Consider the following 11,568-nt stretch of genomic DNA (forward strand, 5'->3'; position numbering starts at 1 on the left):
GCCCCATGCATTTGATCTTTTAGCATGAAGTCTCATTGCCTCTGCCAGGTCCTCCCTGCATCTCCTAAGACATGTCATGTTTGCATGAGATGACAGCTCTAGATCTCGATGTTGCTCAGGCCACAATGCTAAATTGGGATTGTTCCTTATTTCTGCAAGAAATTTAGCTTTTTCACTTGGGGTAAATAGTTCTGTTAATAAGAGTTCCACATCTTCAAAATTAGGATTATACAGCCTGACTGCCCGTTTGAATTCCTTTATTGCCTTATGTGGATTTACGAAGAACTGGGGGAACCTCCTTTTTAAAATCTCTAGATCCCCTCCAGTAAATGGTTTATAGCCTTTAACATGTATAATCTCAGCATCCGGTTGTACTATTGTCCTGTCTGTAATAGGAAGTATTGTTACAGGAGCTGCCTCTGCCCCTGCAACTTCTTGCTTTTCTGGGTTGTCCTTTTTAATCTCTTGTTGTTTTTCACCCCTTTCTTTGTTGTGACCATGCTTTCTATAATTTCCAGGTGCATAATTGCCTGGCATCTAGTTCTTTCCCCTCCCTTATTTGTTAATTTCTATTAGTGTCTTCATATATTCCAACATCTGTTCCATAACCAGGTCAGTAACTTCAGTGTTTCCAAAGGTAAAAGCCAATATCTTCCTTAAAATCATTAGGGCCCCACAACAAGTGGCAGTCATGGCTATGCCTGTTGGTACATAATCCAATACCTCCCCTACTGTAATTGTCAGCCACAGATAAGTATCATAAAATTCTATTATTGTCCTAAAAAATTGGGGAACAGTGACAAACCAAAATGTGGCACAGGTTTGCCAAATCCCATACATTAAAACACCAGAGCACCCCAAGGTAATCATTGCTCTATTGAACATGTTAGCCATCTATCTCTTCTTCACTAGGTCCTATAGTACAAATCCTAGGCTGGCTGGCCAAAACTGTTATGATGATAATAACAGATAATTTGGAGAAGCAGATAATGTGTCAGGGCCAATATTAGAGCTTCAAGTCAAGAGCCAGAGATTGACAGGCTTCAGTGAGGTAAGGAGGGGCCTAAGCACTCCTGGCTCTCAAACCCCTCCCCCCTAAACAGTTGTTGATTTCAGTTGGGTATAGAGACAAGATCAGATCCTGGTAAGTTTCAGTTATGGCTGAAACCCCAATGATGTTCCTTTTCTTTAATTATATTCCTCACAGGTCAGTTAGAGGAGTATATAGAAGCTAGCTATCTAACTGTTGAAGGACAGAGGAGATCTTCTTAAACTGGCATCAGACAGGATTCAAACTTGATGTCCAGACTGAGTTGTGAGTATTTTCCCCAAATAATTACCAAGCACAGATTTGAAGATAAAGGTTATATTAAGTAATAACAAGGAAAACTAGAGAAGGTTAATGAAGGTTTTAGGATAATGAAAGGAGACCCTGAACCGTTAAGTTAATCCTGCCCTTCCCCCTCCCCACAGGAGGGGATGAAGCACTTAACTGAAACTGGCACTCTTGCAAGTAATGAATATCTTTACTCTCTAATCACTAAGTAATTATATATTGATATTAATGAAGAATAGTAATAACAAATAGGCTATCCCTATGAGTAGAAACCACTGGCTTATACTACAATGGCCACCTCAGGTGAACCCCCAAGTCTGGAATAGCAAGCAGAGTGTCTGCCCACTCCAACCTCCACAAAATAACTGTCTCAAACCCTTCTCAACTGCCCCCTCACCCAAAGTCCTCCAGGGGGGTCCCCTGGAATTCTGGGTGAGGCTATCCCTGTACCTTTGCAGGGATTCCATGCTTTGCATCTCCACACAACACTTTCAAAAAATCTTCTGACAGTAAAGAGAGTAAGTTTTTCTTGATGATATTTATTCATAAATGTAGTTATTCCTCTAAAACATATTAAAATAGAAAACATGTTCTTCTGATCAATTGTACAAAGAAAATACCAATATAGTAATAAAAATACTGAAAATATATGAAAGCACCAGAACATTAGAATAATTACACTGGCAACAATTCTAAGAATATATTTCTTGCAATTGTACAATAAAGTGCTATTAAATCCAGTCAAAATTAGTGGCAAATTTTTTAAAAGTTATTGTATTATGAAATTGAGGCTAGGTTCATCAGTTACCACAATTCTAGGCTACTTGCTAATCAACTCCATGATAAATGTTTTTTAGTTTCCAAAATGAAAACTTTTGATTAAAACATTTAAGTGTTGGACCTCAATAATCTGTTCATGAACAATTGATGACAATTTTGAATATAAAAGCACTTAGAAAACAAGTTATATAGAACCAAAAAACAATGCCAGCACACATAAGACACTTGGAGATCAGATGAAATCAAACACGCATAGATCTGTAAGATTAAGTATGAAAGGTGAGTGTATTGAAGCTTTTGATTTTTATAAAACATTTTCATTAATTCTGCTCACTTACAATTAATCACCACATCAACGTTAACACTTTTATACTACTGAAGCCAATAATGAAAGACTGATCAAACTTCAAGCAAGAACAGTCAACATTACTGCATCTTGAAACATTAAAGGGACACTGTTAGGACAAATCATTTTCAAATATGAGCAATTGATTTCTTAACTTTGCAAGAACAAAATACACACAACTGGGACTTGGTTATTTAAAATCAATAATGTAGCATACATAAAAAAAAACCCACTTTGCACATACATTGATAAAAATCAAAAGTACTTAGTAGGGTGGAGAGCAGTCATTTTCACTTCTGGAATTCATAAACTGAAATAGAAAAACTAAATTAAGAAAAAGAAAATACCACAGCAGTGTCCTTTTAAGGTTTTAATGATCTGAGGAATGTCTAGTCTACCAATATTCATAGATCAATTTCTATAGAGCCAACTCCTGAAGACAGATGGTCACACCTTATAGCAGAGGAAAAAAATCCCAAATCAAAAACACCCCATAATCAAATCTCAAGATGTATGCTGCAAGTAGATTTGTTCTCTCATATGAAGTTGTGACTATGAGCTGAAACTCTTCCCATTTAAGTACATTTCAAATCAAACCTCTGAATTTAATTATATGATCATTAAAGTACCAATGCAGAACAGCAAAGAAGTAAAATAAATGTGAACTAAAAACTCATGGTCTATGTCCAGTCTCTCTCTCCTCTTTCAAATAGAGTTGAATGTTATATCATGGTGCCTTTAGAGATACCCCATATTTCCTGAGTTCTCTTTAATGTTTACTAATTTCAGTTAGGAATGTATATGAATTAATGATATTGTTACATTTCTCAAACTATTAAAGCTTTCGAAAAACCTTTCTGAATGACTTCCACAGGGTTAATCAAGTGCCTCTTCTATTTTGGGGATATGGGGAGTTTTGGTAGTAGTGTAATTTCAGGACTACAAATGGATAATCAGGCCTTTGTAAGAGACAAAAAGATGACTGATTATGGGTTCAACAGATTTCCCCCCACAAACAGGTTTTGTCTACATGTATCATAGTAATTCCTTTAAAAAAGTGAACAAGAGTTGCTTAAAAAAAATATTTTTTGGGAAAATATGACATTGTGAAAAATTGTAAAGTAAAAGTCACAAAAACAAGGTTGTTAGTTTTAAACTGATTATACCTAATCAGAGTATTAGTTTAAAAGCCCTCAACTCATAGAAAGCAGGTAGTCAAGGAATACTGATAGGAAACAAAGGCTGAAGGTGGTTTGGCATTATATAGTTTTACATTCTGAAAGAACATTGACTATAACCTGCTAATAGTTCTCAAAATTACAAAATCATGATTACATAAATTACTCTGTATAAGGATGTTTTCTTACTCAATATACACTTCCTTTATATACACAGTATAGAAAAGCTAATGCGTTTGGCTCAACTACAGTATTTCAGTTCCATAAAAAAAGGCAGATTATATCTTTTGGCTGCAACAATGCATCCGCTTGCATTTTCAGTTCAGCTTATAAGAACATGATAAAACTGAAAATAAGTCATATTTTAAAGTATTCCAACTAAAAGAAAAAAATAATTTATATTTAGAATAACATCCCATGGTTTTATTTTCATTTATAAGATAACTAGTTAGCTATAATTAACTTCTGTGTTCTTAATGCAGATTCCCATTCTAATATTCTTCTCCTTCCAAGACAGATTGGCTCCTCTTTGTCACTGACTTCTTAAATAGCCAAGGGCATCAGACTGCTGTACTTTGGTCTCCAGAGAACATCTATGTACATCCCTTTTTTTTTTCTAAATGGATAAATTTGGGGTCTGATTCCTCTTCAAACAAATGAGCGGAGCCAGGTATGTCCCTTACAGAGTAGGACTCCCTTGATTATAGAGCAAATAGAAGCAAGAAGTGGCAAAAGCAAGTAAGAGCACAGTTAAATAAAACAGCAGCTGTTGAAACCAGAGACAACGATCAACTTCATCTTGAAGTTTCCTATTGATGTCTAGTAAACGGGTGAGCTGAAGGGAAAAAAAGAGATGAAAGACTGCATCCATAAAATATTATATTTATCATGTGAATGCTGAATAGGAACATTTGAAATCTAAACACATATGTAATGTAATTAAATATAAACAATATAATTTGGAATCTAAACTATTAGTAATGGATAATGTAATTAGACAGAGAAAAGTTGAATAAAAGCTATAAATCTAGCACCAACATATATTTGTTAAGTGAGTTTGTGCCTGGTTACTTCTACATCAAAAAGGTCTAATTTTGGATAGAGAAGATAAAAAAGAAAACACTAACTTCTGGAGGTAGAGAAACTTTTCAACTACCAGGAGTCATTTTAGAAAGGATTCTACCTAATGTTAATTGAACATTAAAATTGGAATGACATCATCTAGTTCTATCCTTCACATTTTAAAAGATGAAGAAATTGAGGTACAGGGGAAGTGAAATAATCTCCAAGTTCACAAAATAAAGGACAAATGAGTCAGGCTTCTAAACAAGCCTTTTAATTCCTGGTGGTAAAGTCTTTTCTATTACGATTCTACTATTCTTAAAATACTATTTCTATCAATCATCAAACCAACTAGCAACATAGCACCATCATAAATCAATGCAGTTGGCAGAAATAAAATTATTATAAACTAATTTAGTGTATTAAATGGTACTTCCTCCTATTAGATATTAAAGATCCCTAAAGGCAATGGCTTAGTCGACTTTCTTCAAAACTCCCCAAAGCAGTGAATTGCACAGTTGTCTTTTCATAAATAAAAGATTGGGGCTTAAAAGATTTACAACTCCCAAAGGTAAAAATTCCATCCATTGTCTCTTTCTGCCTTCCACAAGAGTAGGAAATCCAATACTTCTTTCAGTCTCCAATATAAATCTGCCCCTCCCCCCACTCTAACTTGGAGGAAAAAATGAATTTATAATGTTGATGAAGGTAAACAGTTTAAATTTCATCTCAGCATTTAACTTAGAAAGAAATAAAACTTACTTGTAAATGTAAATCCTCACTGCTTTTGGATGGAATGTTAAAAGAATTTTCTTTTAATGTAAGAGAAGATGGTTTACTGCTATCAACGTGGCATCTTAACCTGTGAAAATTTTCTTTAATCTTAGTATACAGTATTCAGTAGAAACAGTTCAATATTTAAAAAAATTTGAAATATCCCTTCCTAGTATAGCCAGGTCACATCACCCATTCCCAAATCCTCCTACTAATACCAGTGATTAAAATTTATTAATGGGCAATCTCTACCTTTCTGTTCTGATTGGCATTTTAAAAAAAATTATAAAAACCCTTACCTTCTGCCTTATTATTGGGTCTAAAGCAGAAGAGCAGTAAGGGTTAGGCAATGGAGGTTAAGTGACTTGCCCAGGGTAACAAAGCTGGGAAGTGTCTGAGGCCACATTTGAACATAGGAACTTTTGTCTCTGGGACTGGCTCTCAATCCACTGAGCCTCTTGGCTGCCCCTTGTCTGTTTGTCATTTTAGTGAACCTACTGTAATATCTTGAAAATACTGATATGATACATAAGAAGGTAAAAATTTGAGGTAAAAAGATAAGTCTAGAGAACCATATAGATTTTCTTTTTTTTTAGAAAAATCATGTTTTGTAAAAATAGGACTATGAAGGACTTAATATATTTTCAGATGTATGGAAATAATCTTGCTTTGTTATTTTATTGAAAAAATGTTATGCTTCTTTAGTTCCTAATAATAAACAAAATTAATTTTTATTCTTGTTTTAGTAATTGTTTTAATAGTTAAAACCACTAGACAGATTTCAAGTGTTTTGATTTAAGGTAAAATAGTTATATATCATTCAATTTTTAAGGATAGTCTGATGTTTAAACTAGAGATAATTTTGACTTGTTTTTACTTCCATTATGAAATACTCAGGTAATTAAGACAACTCAGTTCATTTACTGGGTGCTTTCAAAACTCTGAAAAATTATGAATTAAATCAGAAACATTAACTTCTCTTTCTATTCATATTAAAGTTATTATGACTGATATCTCAGTTGACACAGGCATATATTTATTTTTTTTACCCAACTGCACATAAAAGCTTGAATACAAGCTTACCTATGTTCCATTATCTTGTTTCTGGGTATATCCTTCCAGAATTGTGTCAGTTCTGTTGCCCCTGTACCAATAGGTAATTCCATTTCTGCAGCCATTATTAGAAAACGATCTTGAGGAGAAACTGTGAAATCTTCAGTCCCAAATAATGCAGCACAGTATTGGGGGAGAGAAGGGGAAAAAAAAGAGAGACAGTAAAGGAAGGAGAAAAGAAAAAACCAGGAGGCAAGCAATGAAAAAGGAAGAAATGTCACTTGTCTGGATTAAGACACTTTTTTAACCTTTCAAATTATTATAGTAGCAGAACATCCTGACTTTGCCTTCTGGTCACAAGGCCCAATTTTAGAACAGTTATAAAAAGGAAAAAAAGAAATGCCAATTAATAAGGGGAAAAGTTAATAAAAAGGCACTTGACATGACTTGATTCAACTTACCCCCATGAAGAGACACCACTATATCTAATGAGGAACCAGGTTCACAGCAACTATTACTTGGTTTAACTCTATATTTGTCGGGAGCTGTTGTTCTCACCTGAAACAGTAAGTGCACTTAGGTAGATTAAAAATTTTAGCTTTGCTTAATAATAAAAGTACATTTAATTCAATATGATAAGCATTTACTGAATGTGCAATGCACTGAGCTAGACACTGGGATTAAAAAAAAGATGAACTATTCCCTGTCTTCAAACTGCTTTCATTTTACATGAGAAAACAATACATGTATATGAATATACAAAATATATATTTAGAAAATACAAGATAATTTCAAGGGAAGGGAGAAAAAAATAGTAACTGTAGTAATAAGGATAGACTGTGTGTGATATTGGTGAGAGGCAAGGAGATAAAAAAAAAAAGAGAGTAAAGAGAGTTAGAAAACTGCCAGGGCACCAGAGTAGGGTATAGAAAACATTATAAGCAGAGTTAGAAGACCGTCAGGGAACAGGAGCAGAATATGGAATATCAATGTGGAGTAGCTAATGTGAGATACTTTAAAAATAGCTTCAATGTCAAATGCCTAAAAACAAAATAATTTTTAAATTAATGCTGCTCTACACTTACGGAGAGATTAGGGTAGAATAGACCTGTGATTTCCCCAGAAGAGTATAAAAATTATTACTACCAATGAAGGTGGCACTGCTCTGAAACTTGGGATCTTAAAAGAACTGCTAATGTCAAATGACTTGTCTACCATGTCAGAGATGGGACCTGAACCTAGCATTATCTGACTCCAAGGTAGCTACACCAGACACCATTACTTAAAAAGCAGAAAATGTAGAAAGCAATCTTGATGGATTGGCATATAAAATCTTTGTTTTAAAAGATAAAATATGTCAAATGCATAGTTTGGAATTGGCCTAGTCTTTCCTATAATCTTTGCTGGACAACAGTGAATACTTGTATTATAAAAATACATAATGCAGGAAAAGAATAATTCTATAAAAATCCAGGCCTATACAACATTAAAAAAAACACGATGTATGTTTGTTTAATAATAAACTTTAGATAACAGTACACCTAAGATCAGTAAGGCAATTTTCATATCATTAAAGTTTAAAGCATCAGTGCATGAAAGTAACAAAAATTAAATATGCATGTATAAGTATACATACACATATCTATATATTATAGGCATCACATTGAGCTAAATGTTAAATCAAAATCTTGAAAATATAAACACTGAAGGACTGAACTTTCCATTCTGTAACTGTATCTTTCCTTACTAATATGATAAATTAAATTATTTACACCACAAGGGAAGTGATTTACTAGTATTCTAAGTTTATGTCAAATTACTGAGACTTGATGCTGGGTATTATTTTATCATTCAACATTAGGAATTCTGGAGAAAAAGATTATTAGAGTAAATCAAAGTCTAGTTAGGATAAAAGTTATAATTCTATATGTTTAAAATGAGCAGACAGAAGACAACAAATTTTAGAAGAATTATGCTGTCTTAAATTTGTGGATAAAATCTGACATTACATCTTTTATCATTCCTTTTGAGTGTTTTATTACAAAAATGATTCCCAATGCCTTTCTCAAAAATTTGTATGGACAAACTTATGTATATTTTAAGTAATTTACCTTAAATGCAACTGTGTTTTTTGTTACATTTGTGAGCATTATTAAGCATTTCTTCTCTCCAATTTCTTTGGATCCAAAATAAAGTTCTTCAGCAGGGCTATAATGTGAACAAAACAAGACTGCCATTTAGTTTTACTACACCTAAGATCAATCTTCCAAAACAAAGAAACCCCCAAACCAAGTTAAATTTGTTTCATTAGTATCTGTATTCTGATATAGAAATCTGCTGATACAAACTTGTCAAAAAAGACAGAGATTAGTTGTGATTCTACTTTTATAAGCACCATATATGTAATTTATGTGGTCTTAGGTGTTGGCCTGGACCAAAACACAAAATAAAGAAAATTACGGGCTCACATTTATACAGCCCTAGAAATTGTCTCCCCATAACTCTCTGAGACAGGTAGTACAAGTATAATATTCTTCATTTTGCAAGTTTGAAAAAAAAATGAGAGACTCAGAAAAGTAATGTGATCTCTCTGTAGTAGCAATAATGGCCAGAACTCAAGCCTAGGGGTTATTTTTCACTTTCTTTTGCCAACATAATATTCTATTACCTAAGAAGAAAGAAATGATGCAGGAAGGGTAGTTTGTCAGTCACTTAATGTGTGAACTCAAAATACATTTAATTTCTTGAAAGGTTATTTTTAAAAATTACCACAACAGATTTTGGCCGGGTTAAGATGGCGGCAGAGTAAGAAGCAGCTCTTAACCTCTCCTGACCGAAACACACAAAACTCCTCAAGGGGACATAAAAACAAGTCCAGACGAACGGAGGAACACCACAACAGGGCACAGCGTGGAAGGTACGTGGAATCGAGACATTTCCAGGCTATAAAGGGCTCTCACTAAATCGTGGGCTGAGCAACCACCCCACCGCCACCCCCTCCACACACAAAATCTATAGCTCTGAAGCCAGCTAAAAAGAAATAGAGCAAGTTTGGGGCACCCATCGAGTCATTGGCAGCTCCGGGGCCTGTTCCTGAGAGCAACAAGATTTAGGACCTCAGTAAGGCAGAGAACGCAAGCGGAATCTGAGCGCGAGGGCAGAGAGTGGACGCCCAGCGCAGAGCGCACAGGCACTGGCGGAGGCGTGGGTGGAGGCAGACACAGCCAGGAACTAAAGCTCTGAAAACCTGAGTCGGGAACCAGTGCAGACCCGTATATGACTGTGGAAGCAGCGCCCTGAGACTTGTAAAGGAACCTCCGGCAGAGGATCAAGCAAGGGGGTCCACCAGGGGGCTTGACCTTGGAAAAAACCAGAACTCAGACCTCAGGAACCAATAGATCGCGAACAGACACTGAGCGCGAGGATAAAGCTGAGAAGCTGCTGGGCTAATGATGGCTACCCAACCTCAGGAAACTCAGAAGAAAAAGAATAACAACAAGAAAAAAAAGCCTTTAACACTTGACAACTTTTACACAGAGAAAATCCAGACAACCGAGCAAACAGAGGAGGAGAACAAACAAGCATCCGGACCCTCCTCAAATAAGGAAAACTCCTCACAAGCTATGGAAGAGTTCAAAACTGAGATTTTGAGGAAAATGGAAAAGATCTGGCAAGAAAATAACTGTTTAAAAGGTAAAATCTTGCAACTGAACACCAGAAATGACCAGATTGAAAAGGAATTCCAGAAGATTATGGCCGAAAACCGAAAGATTATAGCTGAAAATCAATCCCTAAAGGCTAGAATCGAGCAACTGGAAGCTAATGATCTCTCAAGACAACAAGAACAAATAAAACAAAGTCAAAAGACTGAAAAAATAGAAGGAAACATGAAATATCTCAATGAGAGAGTGACAGACCAAGAAAACCGGTCTAGAAGAGACAATTTGAGAATAATTGGTCTTCCAGAAAAACCAGAAATTAATAGAAACCTGGACTCTGTACTAAAAGAAATTATTCAGCAAAATTGCCCTGAAGTCCTACAACAAGAGGGCAATATAGACATCGAAAGGATTCATAGAACACCCACTACATTCGACCCAGAGAAGAAATCGGCTAGAAATATTATTGCCAAATTCAAAAGCTTTCAAGCAAAAGAAAAAAATCTTACAAGAAGCCAGAAAGAGACAATTCAAATATCAAGGAGCACCAATCAGGATCACACAGGATCTGGCAGCCTCCACGCTAAAAGACAGTAAGGCTTGGAATACGATATTCAGAAAGGCAAGAGAGCTGGGCCTGCAACCACGGATCAACTACCCATCAAAATTGACTATATATTTCCAGGGGAAAGTATGGGCATTCAACAAAATTGAAGAATTCCAGGTATTTGCACAGAAAAGACCAGGGCTAAATGGAAAGTTTGACATCGAACCACAAAAATCGAGAGAAACCTGAAAAGTTAAATAAGATACAGAAGGGAAAGAAAGAAAACTTATAATTTTTAAATTTGCCTTTTTAAGGGCCTCAGTGAGATCTAATTATCTGTATTCCTATGTAGAGAAATGTTATGTTTAATTCTCTGTAGTGAACTCTATTCACTATTATAATATTCACTATTATAGTAATCAGAAGAATAATTAACAGGGTGAGGGTGGAACACTAAATAATCTAAGATGGCGTGGGGGATGGGAAAGAGGGGGTAAATAGCAGGGAACACCAAGAGAAACTTGAGTGAATAAGAAAATAGAATATTCTATTACACACAAAGAGGGCATGGGAGGGAGAGGGGACAAATACTATTATAAGAAGGAGAGGAAGAGAGCATTAGGAGGTAATAATCAAACCTTACTCTTAGTGTAATCAACCCGGAGAGGGAAGAGTAGCTTTATTATCCATTGGGATAAAAAACTCTATCTAACCCTACTGAGAAAGTCAGAAGGGATAAACCAAGGGGAGCAGGGGAGTGGGAAGGTCAAAAAAGGGAGAGGAGAAGGGGGAGGGAATTCATAAGGCCTTTAAAAACAAAAAGAGGGGGAAAA

General features: G+C 35.3%; 1 protein-coding gene across 2 annotated transcripts in view; it reads right to left on the minus strand.

Annotated features, from left to right (window-relative positions):
• Positions 1 to 1,886: 1,886 nt before the first annotated feature.
• Positions 1,887 to 11,568, minus strand: part of MOSPD2 (motile sperm domain containing 2) — a 67,395-nt gene continuing 57,713 nt past the window's right edge. The window contains exons 10-14 of one of the 2 annotated variants that reach the window (XM_044666960.1): positions 8,641 to 8,737; positions 6,991 to 7,087; positions 6,560 to 6,689; positions 5,465 to 5,564; positions 1,887 to 2,772 (exon numbers count right to left, since the gene is read on the minus strand). In XM_044666960.1, coding sequence (XP_044522895.1) covers positions 2,728 to 2,772; positions 5,465 to 5,564; positions 6,560 to 6,689; positions 6,991 to 7,087; positions 8,641 to 8,737 — 469 coding nt within the window. In that variant the 3' untranslated portion in view covers positions 1,887 to 2,727. Of the gene's footprint in view, positions 2,773 to 4,115; positions 4,476 to 5,464; positions 5,565 to 6,559; positions 6,690 to 6,990; positions 7,088 to 8,640; positions 8,738 to 11,568 lie in introns of those variants that run through there. The other variant, XM_044666959.1, reaches the window with a different exon arrangement.

Source organism: Gracilinanus agilis, chromosome 3 (genome assembly GCF_016433145.1).
Source record: "Gracilinanus agilis isolate LMUSP501 chromosome 3, AgileGrace, whole genome shotgun sequence".
NCBI classification, from domain to species: Eukaryota; Metazoa; Chordata; class Mammalia; order Didelphimorphia; family Didelphidae; genus Gracilinanus; species Gracilinanus agilis.